This window comes from Poecilia reticulata, linkage group LG15, assembly GCF_000633615.1.
Source record: "Poecilia reticulata strain Guanapo linkage group LG15, Guppy_female_1.0+MT, whole genome shotgun sequence".
Classification (NCBI taxonomy): Eukaryota; Metazoa; Chordata; class Actinopteri; order Cyprinodontiformes; family Poeciliidae; genus Poecilia; species Poecilia reticulata.
The window spans coordinates 23,187,261-23,205,277 of record NC_024345.1 but is presented as its reverse complement, the minus strand read 5'-3'; the positions used below and the strand labels follow the sequence as shown (position 1 = coordinate 23,205,277).

The following is an 18,017-nucleotide window of genomic DNA, read 5'->3' as shown; positions in this document are numbered from 1 at the left end:
CCAATCAGAGGATCACGTTACATTGCTTAGCCAATCAGAGGATCACGTTACAATGCTTAACCAATCAGAGGATCACGTTACAGTGCTTAGCCAATCAGAGCTGCGGAGGAGCCCTGATTGAAGCAGCTCCACTCTCAGCGTGGATTTGAACTTGTGTCTTTAATTACTTCAGCAAAACTCACCGTTTTTACTAAATTCTGTAGCTTTCGGTGTTCTTCTAAATCTGCTGCTTAGTCGCATCTTTTCGGGGTTGCTACTGCCTCTAGTGGCGTGGGGGTGGTAACACAGCTAATATAATTACATTACTAAATCAGAATACCGCAAAGTCTTTATTTATTATTAATTTTTCAGTCTCTTAAGAATTAAAGTTAATTAAATGACCTAAAGACCTTAAAGTGGTTCCAGTTTCTCTCGATGGCCAACCTGTTGAAACTGTGGCAGATTTTAAATACCTTGGGTCGTTCCTGGACAGTCAGCTCAACTTTGCTGAAAACACTGACTATATTTTGAAGAACTGTTCTCAGAGACTTTACTTTTTAAGAAGACTTGGAGATCATGGGGTGACCCAACTAGACCTTATGTCTTGAATTTGGGGGGGGGAAATCATATTTTATTTATCACTCCAGAAGGGTTCAGTGAATGCGCATGTGAAACTGGTGGGTTCGGTACCTCAAAAGAGGTTAAGAACCACTGGACTAGACCAATGAGTGCAGACGAGGTGCAGACCAACATTAGAGCTACATGCTAACGGCCTCCAAGTCATGCACCTCTAGTTGGTTAATTGAATTTTAAAACAAAAGCACAAACTGAAAGAAACATGAAAAAAAGAGCTATGAGATAATTCTTGGAGTTATTAATTATTCCTAATAGTCAGCAATTTCCAGGAAAAGACAGCTGCTAAATATAGAACAACAAAAAGAGTGTTGTAGATGGACATAAAGTCAAGATATTAATCTCCAGCTGCCTTCATGTCCAAGAAGAAAAAGCAATAAAGGGTTTGAACAGAAGGTTGTAATTTGGTCCATCTGCACACTGCAGCAATTTTGAAGCATCATTTTTAACAGAAATGTGTCTGTCTCCTCTCAAATTGCTCATTTTTGAAAATCAGGTTAGTGTGTGGTTGTTCTGTTCCCTCCAACAATTTATTTTTAGGGTTTATTGTTAGCGGCTCAGAACAAAACGTCCCCACCATCATTCATGTATAATAGAAACAGAACAGAATCTGCTGTGGGGATCTACTTTGTTCATTTAGAGTTTCTGATATTTTACTTTCCATATGAGAAAAAATGTTCTTTACTGAAAAGTTGAACAACTTCTGTGGTCATGTTCCATTAATTAGGACATTATACGAACAGATTTCAACCGATTCAAGATAGTTTCACAAATAACTAAAGTGCTAATTATTATTTTTTTAGCTACTTGTAAATAAAGTGTTGATTTCCTGAGCAGTTTTGTTGTTTTTCGGTTTTAATAGCTGGTCAGTTTTCAGTTATTTCAAGATAAACTGTATAAAAAAAAAAAAAATAAAAAATAAAAAAAAAAGGTTAATCTGGCAACTAAACTGGTGAAAAGTTTAAAAAACATTCCAATAATTATTTAAATTTTCTGGAGGGAACATTTGTCAGCTCCCTTGGTGTTACCCATGTTAGCATTTGTTAGCATTGTGACAAAGTGGTTAAGTTTGCATTTACCACTTGTCCCTTAAATACATATATTTATTTTATTTTTCTACATTGGTCACCATGTTTTAATTTAAACACCGCTGTTGTAACTTGCACAACTTTCACTATTCTTGGGGTTTGTGGCAGCATTACGTTGCCGTCTATATCCATGCCCAAGTTTAGCTTAGTTAAAGCTAAACTTCGCTTTAACTAAGCTAAACTTAGCTTTAACTAAGCTAAAGTGAGCTTTAACTAACACTCAGGCATTAGATAAATGTGAATGTTTCATTTTTTGGTAAATTATATATTTTGTTTTCTTTTTACTCACCACTGTTTGAATATTTCAGATGCTAAAACCTGAGCCGGAGTCTGGGAGGTCCCGGCCCAGCACTTCCTGTTTAAATGCATGCGTGATGACGTCACCGATTGCGTCACCGGGTTCTACCAAATGTAGGGGTTTCTTTTTGTTTTGTATTGTTTTCTTTAAATTAACCTTTTGAGTTGCTCTGTATTACATGTTTTATTTTGCAGATCATTTAATTATGTAGATGAGTTTGTAAATTAGATTAATAATCTCATTTCTGTTTCTTTGTTTAGATTTTGTTGTTTGGTTTGACCTGTTCTGTCATGGTATGGTCTAATGACGCGCACATGTGTTGCTAGATTGGTTTAAAAAAAAACTTTAAACTTTAGGTTGCTCAGGATAGATGTCAGAAAACAAAATTATTAAACAATAAAACCCTCCAGAAGAACCTGGAGCTGGCTGCTGATGCTTTATTTGATTAGACAACATCACAGTGAAAGAAAATTAAGTTAATTCAATCATTATTTAAAATTGCGATTCAGTTTATTCATAAAACTGAATCAGTTTTAAGATGAAATTAATCAAATTAATTTCAGCTTTGCAACATTATGTTTAGGAAACCTGTTTAACATTTTGATTTGATAAAAGTAGCTTAGTTAAAATACTTAAGCAAATCAACTGTACTATTTATAAAACCTTTTTTAAATATCAAAGAACATGTTGCTATGTTTTCACCACATACTTTTGTTGATTCATCTAAAATCACTTTTTTTAACTTGTGTAATGCATTTTAGTTGAAAACTACAAAAACAAGCAAATAAATAGTCTTATTTTATTGATATATTTTTTTATTTTTCAGGAAAGGAATGTTACTCATCGTAGAGCCAAAACTTTAAAAGGATTTTACACAAAAGAAAGGCGTGCAGTTTTCATATTTCTCAGTTATAAGATCAGTTTCTTTTAAAACACTTGCTATAATTTAATAAATTTAATAAAAGCTGATTTGAGCTCAGAATGTGGTTCTACTTGTTGTACTGTAATATCAGTAGCAATAATTAGACGAATTTGAATAAATCTTGAACTGCAGTTGAAAGCTGCATAAAATCATTCCATTCACTTTCATTGAAATATTAGATGTTTTGTGTTAATGTATTTGTTGCAGGCGTGAGCATCAAGTCTGGACACTGAGGTTAGCAAAAGGAAAGCCAGCTTATAAAATATATGATTAGGGAATATTTATAAGACTCGCAATGCAAAGGAAGAAGAAACAAATCTATAAATAACAGCCAGCTGAACCATTCCACTACGCCTGAATAAAAAATAGTGGCTGCTGCTACAAGAGGACTAAAGTTGAAGACAGTGAAATTCAGGCCACGAACTTGGCAGAGTTGGACTTTAGCACATTTACGTCGTCTGCTTTTCCTCTCCTCCAGCAGAGCTGAAATGTGAGGTCACTGCGGCGCCCGTGGTCCGGCGCAGACCTGCAGCTTTCAGCCCCGCTCACCCCTGAGAGGCGCTGACCCGTTTACTGCTGCACATGGGGAGAAAACGACCCCTTACATCACACACACACACACACAAACAGCTGGGCTCTCCTCTCAGCATGCAACAAATAGGAAATTCAAGCTTGTTACTCAATAGGTTTTACGGCTGACTGGTGCTGTGAGCACCTTGCATCCCAAACAGCAAGTACAACACAGTAATTGGGTCATTTTCAAACAGAAAACATGATCTACTATGCTAATTTCTCGCTTTTTTATTATAAATTAAATATTTTCAGTGTAATGTTTTCCAACTTAGCAGCATAACCTGATGTCATATAGGAGATGTTTCCAGCCGAGCCGACAACACTCTGCATCTGTTGCACTCACATTTTCTCTACTCCAGATGCCACATGCACACATGGACTGAGCGGATTAGCAAAGATTTTCTATAAGTACTGCAGCCTATATCTTCATTAGGAGCCATAATCATAATGCAGCCCAAGTAAACAAAGTAATAAACCAGTGGTTTACCTGTCAAACTTTTTTAATTGGTGCTGTCGGGTGGCAGATTCTGTTAATTTTTGAAACTTTTTCGACAGAGTGTGCACAAATATGCTCTTTTTAAAGTTTATCACTTCAGATTTTTAAATAAAACTCTCAAAATATATGATCAACAGATTAATCTCTACTGATATTAAATATTATCTGCAACATGAAAAGGAACAAAGACTTCAGAACAGCTTCAGCGAAGCCTTTGGTGCTTCTTCTTCCAAGCGGTTCAGCTTTTTAGTAATATTTTCTACTTATTTAGTTGTTTTTGAATATGTAACAATCAGCACAGTATTGTACAGAGAAAAGGAACATAAAATGACACATACAAACATTTACACACATTTAGATGTTCAAGCTGTTGGCTGAAGTATAAATTATGATGGCCCAACCCTAATCTAATCTATAAAATCTCCCAAAATCTCCCGCTCTCATGACCAATAGAGGACTTTTTACAGGATTTAAACTACGGTGCTCCACAAGGCTCAGTTTTCGGTATCGTACATTTTTAGTTTTCACATAAAACTGTTTTTGCTCAAAGTTCAGATCAAGACCTTAAATTGATGTAATTTATAAAATAGCTGATCTTAAGCTCTTAAACCAGAAAGATTTAAGATATTTTCTCAAAATCTGTGAGTTTCAGTGGAAAACCCAACACTAATCATTCAGCCTGTCCATGTTACCCCGCCATTAGTTAACAGGGACTATAGTTTACATTGTTTTGTTTGTGATCTCTAGTGTTTCACACAAAAGGTTTTAGTAGAAAACAAATAACACCGCCATGCTTGTAACAAGCTGCACGAGCCATTAGCTGCTTTAACTCTTTGTCAAGAAAATTTTCCAAGGAACTCTTGATTTAAAACTTTCTTTTATATTACTGAGGAAAAATTAATTGGAGTAATTAAGCCTTGGTGACCCTTAAGCTTTTTGAAATTAATGGAGCAGAGAAAACAACCCAACATTCCCATGTAATTGCTTAACCTGTAGAAAAATGGAACTGCATACAGGCATTCGATCTTTGCCGTTTTGTCAGCTGTCATGCTGCTGCAGCAGTTCTGTGGTGTTCGTGCTCCAGGCTACACCCTGCATATGCGTTTATCTGATTAATGAGGAGATAAGGTAGGCAGGGAGGCTCGGTGTGTGGGGACATTGATATAGTGCAGCCATTTACCCCCCACCACCAACTTATAACGGACATGCCTTCAAGAGCGTTTTTGTTTTTTGCTCTGCTTCAATGTATGAGGGGGGAAAATAACAGAGAACAGATGGATTTGATTCCGGACCTTATGTACTTCTGTTGTTGTTGATGTTTAACAGCAAAAATAATTATGCCAGCTCATTTTACATCCGTCTTCCAGCTCACTAGTAAACCTTAAACAAGTTCCTAAGCTAAATGAGTCTTATAAAATCTGATCATCAGTATCTGAACGGCCACCAGGAGGAGCCCTTTTAAGCCTCCTTGACCTTTTTATGCGTCGCCTGCTCCAGTGGACCATGTCTTGTGATGATGTGTGCCTAATTAGCTGGAGCCATAAAGTGACAGCTGCAATATTGATTAAACTAGGACGGAGCTCAAACTGCCTCCTGCGTTTCACACGGCCCCTTCCAAGCAAAAATCTATAAAAGCTCTGCAGGCCTTGGTGTGTTTTGTAAATTTCTACACAGAATGAGGGACCCAAGTTAACCCAGACTGGCAAAGGTTATGAGATAACCATGAAGTGTCATGCTGTGTTTTACTAGAAGTGCAGATAAAACCACAAGTGATGAGTCTTCAAATGTGACCCACTATGCTTCTATGCACTACAAAATATGTTTGTCACATTTTTTGCATAAAATCAGTCTAAGACAGTGAGATTTTAATCTGCTCAGTTCTGCCAGTTTTGAGTTTCTTTCAGGCTGAGCTTTTTAAGGGCCTCTTATCACTTTGAATCCGATTTAAATCCGCCTGGCACACCCAAATCAACTTCTACTCACGCAATCATACAACCATACACCTTTGAAAAGCAGAAGTGGAGCCTCCAGCACAACCAATGAGAATCTGGATGGTAAGCCAACAACAAAACACTTGTCTTTTCCAGCAGCCATTGTACCATCAGTGGTAAGGCCAGCTGACCAAACATGCTGGAACTCCAATGGGTTGCTAGGTAACGGGCAGTGTCTGCAAATTCTGACGTAATGTTTTCCAGACACCAAAAAATATTAACTTCTTGCAAAAAAAACGGTTGTATTTTTTTAATGCTTGTTCAGTTTTTTTTTTAGAAGCAGTAGAAACGCAAATGGAAAGACAAAAATAAACAAAATATAAATTTTACGTAATACATCCCCTTTAAATCTTAAGCATTTAGCAAATCCATCACTGAATGAAACAAAAAAATAAATAAATAAAGGAAGGATTTGGAGAGATCTAGTCAAATACGACACTGAAGTTCAATTAAGATTCAACCTTAAACAGGCAGTTCTTGCTGGAAAACCCTTCAATGCTGCAGAATAAAACAATTTTGCGAAAAACTAGTGGGATAAAATTCTTCCACGGCAACATAAAAGAAAACACTTGACAGTTGCTTTTGACAGTTAATCAGTTGAAAACACAAGTATGAGATTTTGGGGCAATTGTTTCTTCATACAGAACCAGGTTGATTTGGATCACGGTACTGCATAAGCATGTGTGTGTGTGCAGTACCGTGCACACCTATATGTGCACGTGTGCTTGTGTGTGTGTGTATATATGTGTGTGTATATATGTGTATGTGTGTGTGTGTGTGTGTGTGTGTGTGTGTGTGTGTGTGTGTGTGTGTGTGTGTGTGTGTGTGTGTGTGTGTGTGTGTGTGTGTGTGTTTTGCCATTTGAGAAAAGTTTTGCCCATGCTACACATCAATCAGTCAGGAAACAAACATCAGTTTCTGTGTTTCCTTACGTCCGGCATGTGGTGAAGTGATGACAGCAGTCGACTCGAGCGTGAGCAGAAAAAAAATAGGTTAGGGGATTGACTCGTGTGTGTGTGTGGGGGCGGGGGGTTGTGTGTGTGTGTGTGTGTGTGTGTGTGTGTGTGTGTGTGTGTGTGTGTGTGTGTGTGTGTGTGTGTGTGCGTGTGTACACACAGTGTGGAGACAGGCAGAACAATGAGAGGAAGAATTTTGAAGGAAGATGCTATTGGAAACAACAAAAGGGAAAAGAGAAGTAATATGGGCGTAAAGGAGAGGCGGGAGGGGAGGAAGAGGAAGCAGGGATGAATAAATCAATAGTGCATGGTTGTGGAATGGCGGGCCGCTCGCTGCCAGTGTGTGATTGACGCCTCGGCTGGTAGGGGGTGTTGCTGGGATGATGCTCATCCTCTCTCTCCTGGTGTTCCTGACACCTCTCTGCACCACCTACTTCCTGCTCTTACACCAGCAAACCTCGCTCCGCCAGATGCGCCTCTCAACCCCTCAAGCCATAAATTGTTGCTGAGTTTTTCTCTCTAATGGTTCCTATATCGTTTTCATTAATTCATCTATATACAAAGACACTAAAGTCTTTTCCTTTTATCAAGAAAATGTGTTTTTCCATCTTAAAACATTTTAGTTTCATGCATAAAAAGAGTTAAAATCGATTTTATTCATGAGTTTTCTTTCTGTGCTTCAACAGCTTGGACTTTTTTCCACCTACCCAATTTTTTTCTTTATTTTTAGTTGAGTGATTTATAATTAAGGGGCTTTTTTTTCATTTTAGGACCAGAAGTGGCTTTTAACAATAAACCAGCTACTAGGCTAAGAGGTGTTGCCACAACCAGAGCAGAACACAGAAAAAAGTTGAGTTGATTCAACACATGATTGGGAGAGGGACTAATAGTCTCAATTAGAGACAAATAACTGCAGAAATAGGAGGAAAAAGTAAAGTTTGAAAAGTGTAAAGTGTAAAAGGAAATCAGTCAGAGAGGAAATTGACCCGGCTGCCCCGGGAGACATCCGATTGTAACTTCCTTCTCTCCTTTCGAGTCAGTTTCACAAAAGTCGGCGTTTAGTCTGAGTTCATGAAAAGAGCGAAGCTTGTGACACAGAACACAAACTCAGTCCACACAGTTTCGCATTTAGATTGCATTTAGCGATAAGATCCACATTCACAGTTCTCCCAATGACTCGCTGCTTATTTGTGGAGCTGCCATTCATAACCGTAACTCACAACTGCTGGGAAATAGTGTTGAATAATGTCAAGCAAAAATATCGGCAAATTAAAAACAAGACAGAAAAAAAAACTCATTTTAAAATTGTGAAAAACACTATAGGTTCTTAATAACTTAATCATTATCCATCCATCCATTTTCTTACACCCTTGTCCCTCAGTGGGGTCAGGAGGTGCTGGTGCCTCTCCAGCTAACGTTCTGGGCGAGAGGCGGGGTCACCCTGGACAGGTCGCCAGTCTGTCGCAGGGCAACACAGAGACACACAACCATGCACACACACACTCACACCTAGGGACAATTTGGAGAGGCCAATTAACCTGACAGTCATGTTTTTGGACTGTGGGAGGAAACCGGAGTACCTGGAGAAAACCCACCATGCACAGGGAGAACATGCAAACTCCATGCAGAAATAGCAGGGCTGGGAATCGAACCCAGAACCTTCTTGCTGCAAGGCAACAGCTCTACCAACTGCGCCACTGTGCAGCCTCATTTATTCATTATCTAAAATTTAATATGTCCATTTAACCCAGTACAATTTGAGAGGCTATGCTACGTTTCATATATTTTATATGTAAAAACATTATCTTTCTTTTAAATAAATGGTCTGTATAGTGGACCTACACCACATTTGCAGATTTTTCTTTGGAACGTAACTCAAAATTCGTCATGGAAAATGTGCAGATTGGTGGATTTTTCTTCAATATTTGAAAGAAAATGCAACTTGTGAAGCTGAAATGTATAGAGGAACATAATTAGCATATCAGAGGAAAATAAACTAAATATAAATTTGAGCCACTTTTCAGATTTTGATCCGCAACAGATTTTGAAAACTTTGTCTCATTTTCCTTCCTTGCCACGATTGTGTACAACTTTTTATTTATCTCTCATAAAGTTCTAATTAAATCCAACTTAGGTGTGTGAAATGTGAAATAGTGTAAGCCACATGTGTCAAACTCAAGGCCCGGGGGCCAAGTCTGGCTCATTGTAGCTGTTTTCGTGGCCCTTTAGACTCCAGATTACATGAATAACTCCCACCAGCTTTTCAGAAATCTGAAAAATTCACTCAAAATCAAAATGTTTTCACATTTTTACTGCAATTTCTCCTCTAAACATTGGACTTAAGTGACTGCAGCCTCAGCCATAAGTCTGTGATTTTGATTGCAAAAAACTGCAAAAACAATCAGAAGATCCTGGATGGACTGATCAGTGTGAAACATGTACAACATTTAAAAAAAAACACCTGATGAATGCTACTGAGCAGCCATTTGTTAATATTTTTAGCAGTTCAGTGTGTTTTATTAGCACATCCTGGTACAACTGGCCCTTTAACGACATTCAGATTTTTGATATGGCCCAAAATGAAAAGGTGTTTGACCCCATTGGTGTAAGGGATGCAGTTAAGCAACTAGGTGTAGTGAGTATTTCAACAAATATGCAGAAAACTAAATGCAAATATAGCAGGGAAGGCACATTTAGTAGAGATATTGTGTAACCAAGCAGGCAGTGAAGCAGATTCAGGATCATCAATATGGATCAATTGGTTTCTCCTCATTAGCACTATCACACTATCCTATCACAGTTCTCCTGGGTGGATGGCTAGCAATAATTTCTAAGCAGGGACTTGGTTTACAGACAAAGAGTGATGCAACACATTTTTTTTCCTACTCCTGTCTGACTTGACTAGTCAAAGTAATTGCTTTTTTCTGCCCTGGTGAAGTGTTTTACCTGTAGTTTTCTCAGGTCCACAGCTAGAACAACCTTTCTAATCAGAAACTCTCCTTCCGTGTGGCTTTATGCGGAGATAATGAGTTAATCATGGGGATAGAAAAACGGAGGGGGATTGCTAATTACGGAGTTAATGCCGTGGAAAGAAACCGTGGATCAGAAATTGAACAGCAGCCTCCCTCAGGTGAGAACGTGTTGACGGTGTGCACATCTGCACCTGCCCGTCCATGTGGACAAACACGTGCGAGAGTCTGCAAGAGTTTTAATACACACATGCAAAAACACGTGGGCAAGCAGCGTGGCACGTGTGCCAAGAATATGAACATTTAGCCTCTCTGGGAAGTAAAGACTCATTATGAAGCAGATGCCTCACAGGCCCTCATAAGCAGCGCTTAATAGGTCTTACAAAAACTCATCAAGGGGTCTCCGCGCTCCCACACAAGCGCAAACTTGGAGTTGGCAGTTGGTTCACCTTATTACACACAGAAGATTCGCATCTTCATAATCAGAGGCAAAAATAAATCGGCGAGATTGCTTGAAAGATGCAACAAAATGCAAAAATAAGAACAACAAAGCAGAAAGCTGGATTCCTACATGGAGGAGGAGTTCACTGCAAGGACAAGCGCAGCTCCGAAAATTAGAATGTTGAGATGAAGTTTAATGTTTTTGTCATTTGTCTCAAAAACTCATAGATTCACGAGATAAATCTGCATGATATATAAAAATATTTCAAGTCTTTGGAATTTTAATGGGGCTGCACAGTGGTGCAGTTGGTAGAGCTGTTGCCTTGCAGCAAGAAGGTTCTGGGTTCGATTCCTGGTCTTTCTGCATGGAGTTTGCATGTTCTCCCTGTGCATGGTGGGTTTTCTCCAGGTACTCCGGTTTCCTCCCACAGTCCAAAAACATGACTGTCAGGTTAATTGGCCTCTCCAAATTGCCCCTAGGTGTGAGTGTGTGTGTGTGTGTGCATGGTTGTGTGTCCTGTGTGTCTCTGTGTTGCCCTGCGACAGACTGGCGACCTGTCCAGAGTGACCCCACCTCTCGCCCTGAACGTTAGCTGGAGAGGCACCAGCACCTCCTGACCCCACTGAGGGACAAGGGTGTAAAGAAAATGGATGGATGGAATTTTAATGATGATGGCTTACAGATAAACTCACGAGTAATCCAGCAGACACTCATTAAGGGTAAGCACAACAAGTCTGGCTTTTCAAAGTGGGAATATCAATGGAAAGTTGAGTGGAAGAAAAAAGTGTTATAGCACAAGAATAACCAAGGTCTTCATGAACACAGTACAGCACTTTGGTGCAGTTAATATGTTTTTAAAGTGCTTTATAAATGACTTAAGTATTGGTGCTGTGAGTGTCTGTAGAACTAACCCAGAGATCTGCGACACTTTTACTCTCGTCCAGCACAATAAGACACATTTAGAGCTACAAATGTTGCATAATATTTCTAAAATCTTAGAATTTTAGATAAATATCTACAATAGGAAATGTGATGCAGTTTTTTTAAACATGATTTCCCTTCTGTTTTAAAGTTTTATAATCAAGATATTTATATTATTATTACTATTTTTATTGCAAAAAGAGGATGGATAAATTTTTTGTGGGATGTTAATAGTTGTGGAAAAACTTCATAGTTTCTAACCTAATGACCAGAAGAAAAGATCAAATATTTATTACTGGTGCTTTTCGTATTGTTCTGTTGTGTTAATTCAAAGCAATTATTCCATGAAAACGCTGAAAAACCACTAACACATGCATTTTTAATTATATTTCTATTTTTTTATTGTTGATTCTTTCTCATTTTTGGCCAGTTATTAAAATAGTTCTTCCCTCAGAGCGTCAGGCATGTTTTAACACCAAACGAAGAACCAGTATACTACCAAACTAGTAGTCATAATGTTATGCCAGACAGGTGTCGAGTTTTTGTATTATTTGTTTGAAAATACATTTTAAGTTAGTGTTTAATCTAAGTGGAAAGGAACGCGCTCACCACCTGCAGCTGCTGTTAATTATCATCATAAATGCAACATCCTTCCCCTTTTCCTTTCCCGCTCACCAACTCTTAAAGCTGCAGTATGCAACTTTGATTTGAAAAAATATGCTTTTTTTAAGATATGTATTAAAACTGTCACTATGTTGTGAATGTTTAATGTGAGACAGATAATCTGTGAAAATATCGACCTCCTCCACCTCTTCCCTGAGCTGCTATTGCCGTCTGAAGACACGCGCCGCTCCCGACCAAAATCAACCAATCAGTCAGGAGGAGGGGCTTAGCGCTGTCAATCAAAGTCATGAATGCGCTGCTAAATGTGCTAATGGTGGAGAAACAACTTACTGTTTATCCATCATGCTAACTAGCCTTAGCATTCATGACTGGCTGAGAGCCAGAGGTGTCAAAAGTACTCACATTTTCTACTTAAGTAGAAGTACAGATACTTGAAAAATATTCGAGTGAAGGTACAAGTACAGGTCTGTCATGATCCGTGTTCCTGTGTGTTTATTTTTGAGTTTTTTCTGTGTGATCCTGTTCCCTGTGAGTCTGTCTCTGCCCCCGTTGATTGTCTCCCAGGTGTGTCTCGTTCCCTTGATTACCCCATGTGTATTTAGTCTCACCTGTTGTCTGTGTTCTTCGTTGGATCCTTGTTTTAGGTTTGTCTAAAGCTGTCTATTGTCTATGCTCTCCAGTGGTACTACTAAGTCCTGGTTTGCGTTGGCTCTCATTGCTTGTCCTGTAAGTCAGCTGCTACCGGCATTTAGCTGTGCGCTTGTCTCTCTGCCGTGCTGCCTGTCCTGGACTGTCTGAGCATTATTATCATTAAATTCATCATTTTCATCACATACTGGGTCTACCTGTGTCTTCTCCTGACCACCATCCACACCATTCCTGACAAGGTCGGACTGTTTTACTCAAGTAAAAGTGAAAAAGTACAAGTTTTGGGGTTTTGGAAGCAGCATTCAGCTTCTATGCACCACAAATTTGGAACAAACTTCCAGAAAACTGTAAAACAGCTGAAACACTGAGAGCCTTTAAATCTCAACTTAAAACCCACCTGTTTAAATTAGGGTTAGAGTGCCGGTTTTGATGTCTTCCATGTTTTTATGTCTTTAATGTTTTTAATTTCTTCTTCTTTGTTTTCAACGTTTTAATGATGTAATTTTTTTTTTATCTCTCTCTTTCTCACTGATTATTTCTGTTTTTATTTTAATTATGTAAAGCACTTTGAAATGCCTTGCTGATGAAATGTGCTATACAAATAAAATTTGATTGATTGATTGATACAAAAAGTAAAATGTAATTTTCACCTTCAAGAATAAAAACTGACTTTCGATAAGTCTAAAATAAATAAAAATGTCTAGTTATACAAAATGTACTGTTTTTTTCTTTTGCACTGTATTGGTATAGAAATTTTACAAAATACTGATCATTTCGATTGCACAAGACACAGAGAATTCATCCCTAATCGCTCTGTGAGCCAACAAATGGAAGGATTTTTAAAAATAAGGCAACAGATGGGGAATGTTTTGCGTCTCTGAATGTTTTCCTCTGTTGTTTGAAATGTTATTCAGGTTAAAGTCTCCATTGATTCTGTTTTCTCATGCCACAGTGTGTTCTCCTTCTGCTTTGCTGTGGTTGCATCCAGCTAAATGGTGAATTACAGACACCATAACACAGCTTTTGTACGAGTGGTGGATTTTTTTTCTATCATCATCTCTTTCAGTCCTATGTGTAAATATAAGGAGTAGAAAGTACAGATATTTCTCTTAAAATGTAGGAAGTCAAAATAAAAAGTTCTCAGAAAGATAAATGCTCAAGCACTGCAAACACTAAAAAAAATCTTAACAAATATTCTTGGTATAGTGTCTACTGCAAATATCTTAGTAAACTTGAAATACAACAAAACATTAAGTAATTTTTCAATAGCAGACTTTTTTAGAGTAAATAATTCCTTAATATTGATGAAAAAGTACTAGTTCCATTGGAATATAAATTAACTCATAACACGGGAAGAATGTTTGTAAGTGAAATATTCTGCCAGTGGAACTATAACTGGGTTGCTAGGCAACGGCTCGGGGCTTGGCCGGTGTTGCTAGGTAACGACTGTGACATAAGTACAATAATCTACCGGTGGAACTAGTACTTCTTCATCAATATTCAGGAATTATTTACTTAAAAGTTACTTAAAAGTTAGTTTTGTCTAAAGTCAAGTACATTAAGGAACTAGACAAAAAAATATTTGGTAAGATTTTGTATTTCTGAAAAGCTGATTTTTCAAATATATGAACAGTAGTGAAGTACTTTTACTGTTTTACTCTATAAGGGGGGGATGAGCAGCACCACACAGATTTTTTTTCACAGATTATCCATCTCATGCCACAAGAAAGTCACATACTGCAGCTTTAACTTAATAAACCTGAGTAACCTCTTCCTCTGCTGCTGATTTTCTCCTTCCTGTGATCCTAAACCCACAGATGGCAGAGAGACAGACCCATCGCTCCCATTGACAAGACAGGAGATTGATACGGCGGCGGAGCTGCAGGGCGTGTCCATGTCTGCCCCCCTGTGGCAGGGATCACCGGCATGTCAGCTGCTCTGCCTCCGGCACGTCGCGGCTGCAGATGCTGCTCATTCGGAGGTTAATGTTTTTTTGTGTCAGACTGCCGGTGAGTGAGGCAAGCCGGCTATCCAATTAGAGCAGAACAGATTAGGGGAGCGTTTTGCATCGCAAAGCAGGGCAGCCACTAAGTGTTTCTTACTGTGAAAATCCTGTTGTTGTTTTCTACGGTTGTCCGTCTCTGGCAGGCGTATTGTGAAACCTCGTTCACGGGAGCGGCCTTAGGAGCCTCCGGCAGGATGTCCTGTTTGCAAAGAAAATGTGAAAACATAAATAACCACAAACTCATTCACGCTCAAACCCATGGTCATATTTTCCTCTGAGTCCAAACCACCGATGGTCTGAATGTGTAAAAGTGTGTGAGGTCATTTCCTGATGAGCCCACAGCCAAGAGTTCAAATTCAATTACATCTAAATGCAGCCATTTGCCTTGGAGAAGTTATTTTTATGACTATGTGTCTCCGGGGCAACAGGCTAATGACACTCATCTCACAGTCTGGTGGCATCCAAATCCATTACACTACCTAACCCGTGGCATTACAAATCTGCTTGTCATCATCCAATTTTCTTCCTGTAAATTGCCTTTTCATTCCACGAATAAAACGCTCCACGTTTGTGAAATAAGCTGCAAACGGATTACCAAAGTAATTTTTAATATTCGTGGAGACAATTACACATCATAAAATGTAGCATGGCGTGCTGTGACAATCATCCGTAGACGTGGGTGGAGAGAATGTATGCGGAAAATATTCATGGCTTCTTTTTATTGTAATTATATGTGGTAGACAAAGCAGGGCAAAATGTGAAAGGACAAATGTCAAAGAAAGTTCAGCACACAAAATATACGACCGCTTTCACCCTGAAGTAAAATCAATCAAACTGCTTTCAAAAGTCATCCAATTAGCAATATAACGTGTGGATGGAGTTATAAAATAATATCACAACCTTCAGAGCACATTTCCAAACTACCAGGCTGGGGAAGTAAGGAGCCAGGAGGCCCGAGGCGACTCTGGAGGAGCTGCAGAAATTCGTATTCGATTGCTTGTTGATTATTTCTCTTTTTATTTGCTTAGACTTTTCAAAATCCTGTTGTTGTTTTCAACAACATTTTAGTTTGTTCATTTATTAATCTGTCTTGTTCACTTTGTGCTCCTGCTGTATGGGAGAAAGAAAGCCTTAATGGAAACAGATTGTTTATCCTGTGCAGCTATGCATGACCTTTTTACTTTAAAGTCACTAGCAAAAAGCTCCCCTCATATCAATGACAGCTGTGCATTTTACTCTAGAAACTTTTTCAATTTAACAATTTAAAACATAACAAACTTAATGCAGCAACCAAATTCACCATTTCAGCTCAGATACTGTGTCTCTGCCATTTCAAAGAACCGTAAAGAAGCCCTTTAGCAGTTAGCTGTGCTAACCAGCTAGCGCTTTGTCACACGATCAGATTAGAGTAATTTGATTGGCTGCAATCTGTTCAACTCGCTCTAATGCTGATTGTTTTGACTTTATCACCAGAAGGCCACATTTACAGTCACATTTCTGAAGGGGAATTTAAAGTAAAATCATATGCATAACTCCACAGGATAAATAAAAATCAGTGTTATAAATTAAATGTCTAATAAAAGTTTGTTTCTACTGAGACAAAATGTATTTTCCATACATCGCAAATATCACCAAACACAACAGCATTGACAGGTCAATCAGGGTTTTATGGAGGAGGTTTGAGACCAAAATAAATGTTTTGACCTGCATACTAAATTCACTTTCCTACCTGTGAAGCACGGTGGAGGCAGTATGATTCTGTGGGGATGCTTTTATTCACACTGAGCTAACTACAGTGTGATTCTGGAAGATAAAGAGGTTGAAAATCATTAAAAGTAAATGTTTTTGTTCTGTTGGAAAGACAACCCTCATCCAGGAATTAATTCAGAGAGTCTTTAATAGATGCTAAAATGATTTAACACATCACACACTGGGCTGGATTCAAACATGATCAGCGTTTATTCTCCCCTAGGACTCTTCCTCGTTTCCCTCCTGAAAAATAACGGCTTTGAATTTATTTCACGCCACATTTTTTTCCTGGCAGCCAGAACTAAAACTGCCTTCATTATTTCCCGTCTGTGTTTCCTTAAAACCCAACAGGAGGGGATTCTCCTTTGCTATTCCACCTTAACTGCAGTTGGTTTAATGTAATATGGCATTGTGGCTCCGTGGAGAAAAGCCTCGGTGCCTCAGCATGCTGAGGTTGGTTCCCCATCTGGGCTCGGATATTATGCAGCCATATTGTACAAGAGGGAGGAAACCAGAGCGCAGAGGTAGCACATCCCCCACTGGGCTTCCCTCCAGCGTCCTCTTCACCTTTGCTCTGTGACTTAGATGTAGCTAATCTAATGTGTACAGTCTGCACACCGGGGCTTCGCTGCTCCACACACCATATGCTGAGACGAAAGGGCAACATAAGCTTTGCTACATCTCACACGGTCTCGTGTTCACATTGGAACCGTCGAGACGATCCAGGCTTGTGGCTCCTGTCGCGCTGAAGGCCGTCACACGGCCAAATGAGCGGGTTAACGAAGGCCAGCAATCAGGGCAAAGGTCTATGAGATTCCACTTCCTGTTTTGGCCCTGCAACTATTCCTCAGCACACACATCCTCACACACTCAGTTCCTCTCTGAGTTGTTTTTCCCTTTTCATTCTTTTCAAATGAAGAATTTGTGGATCTTGACACAGTTTCCACTTAAGCAGCCAAACCAGAAAATAAAATATCCCAATTCAGCAGATTTAATACCAGAAATGTCCTTGACTTTAAAGGGACAGTAATATGTATTTTCCAGACACATATTCCCATTTTATAGCTCAACCAAATAACTATAGGTGCGTTCACACTGCAGCCTGAAGTGACCCAATTCAGATTTTTTTGACGTAATGCGACCTGTATCCGATCTTATCATGGCAGTGTGAACAGCACAGGTCGGATTCTTTTTTGAATGCGACAAACATCCGATACGTATCCGATTCAAATGCGACATAACGTTCAGGTCGCATTCATCCGAACTAAACTTCACTGATTCTTAACAAATCCCACTATTCTGCGTACTGATAAGCGCAAGAGGGAAGAAAAACAACAACCATGATGGACTATAATGAAGATTAAGTTGTTAATATGCTGCTCCGGTTGGACAACAACTTCAAATATGTGAGCTAAGCTCCACCGTTAGCCTCCGTGTTTACTTCCGCAAACACTGAGCTCTTCTTCTTTTTATGGCGGTTGGCAGAACACTGAGAACGTTGATGTTATTGCGCCCTCTACTGCTCATGCAGGACCCTTTCAGGTCTGTTTACACTGCAGAACACATACAGGTCGCATTTACAGGCAGTGTGAACGGCCTTGGCAAAAACATCGGAATTGCCAAAAAATTGGAATTGGGTCACTTCAGGCTGCAGTGTGAACGCACCCTTAGTTACCTTCAGTTGTTGTATATATAAAACATGACTTAAAATAAATTTAACTTT

General features: G+C 39.0%; 1 protein-coding gene across 2 annotated transcripts in view; it reads right to left on the bottom strand.

The window, feature by feature from the left end:
• The window catches only part of dntt (deoxynucleotidyltransferase, terminal), a 113,737-nt gene that overhangs the window by 82,783 nt on the left and 12,937 nt on the right, over positions 1-18,017 (bottom strand). For both annotated transcript variants that reach the window (XM_017309205.1, XM_008429981.2), the window contains exon 3: positions 14,643-14,744. In XM_017309205.1, the coding sequence (XP_017164694.1) occupies positions 14,643-14,744 (102 nt within the window). The remainder of the gene's footprint in view (positions 1-14,642; positions 14,745-18,017) is intronic.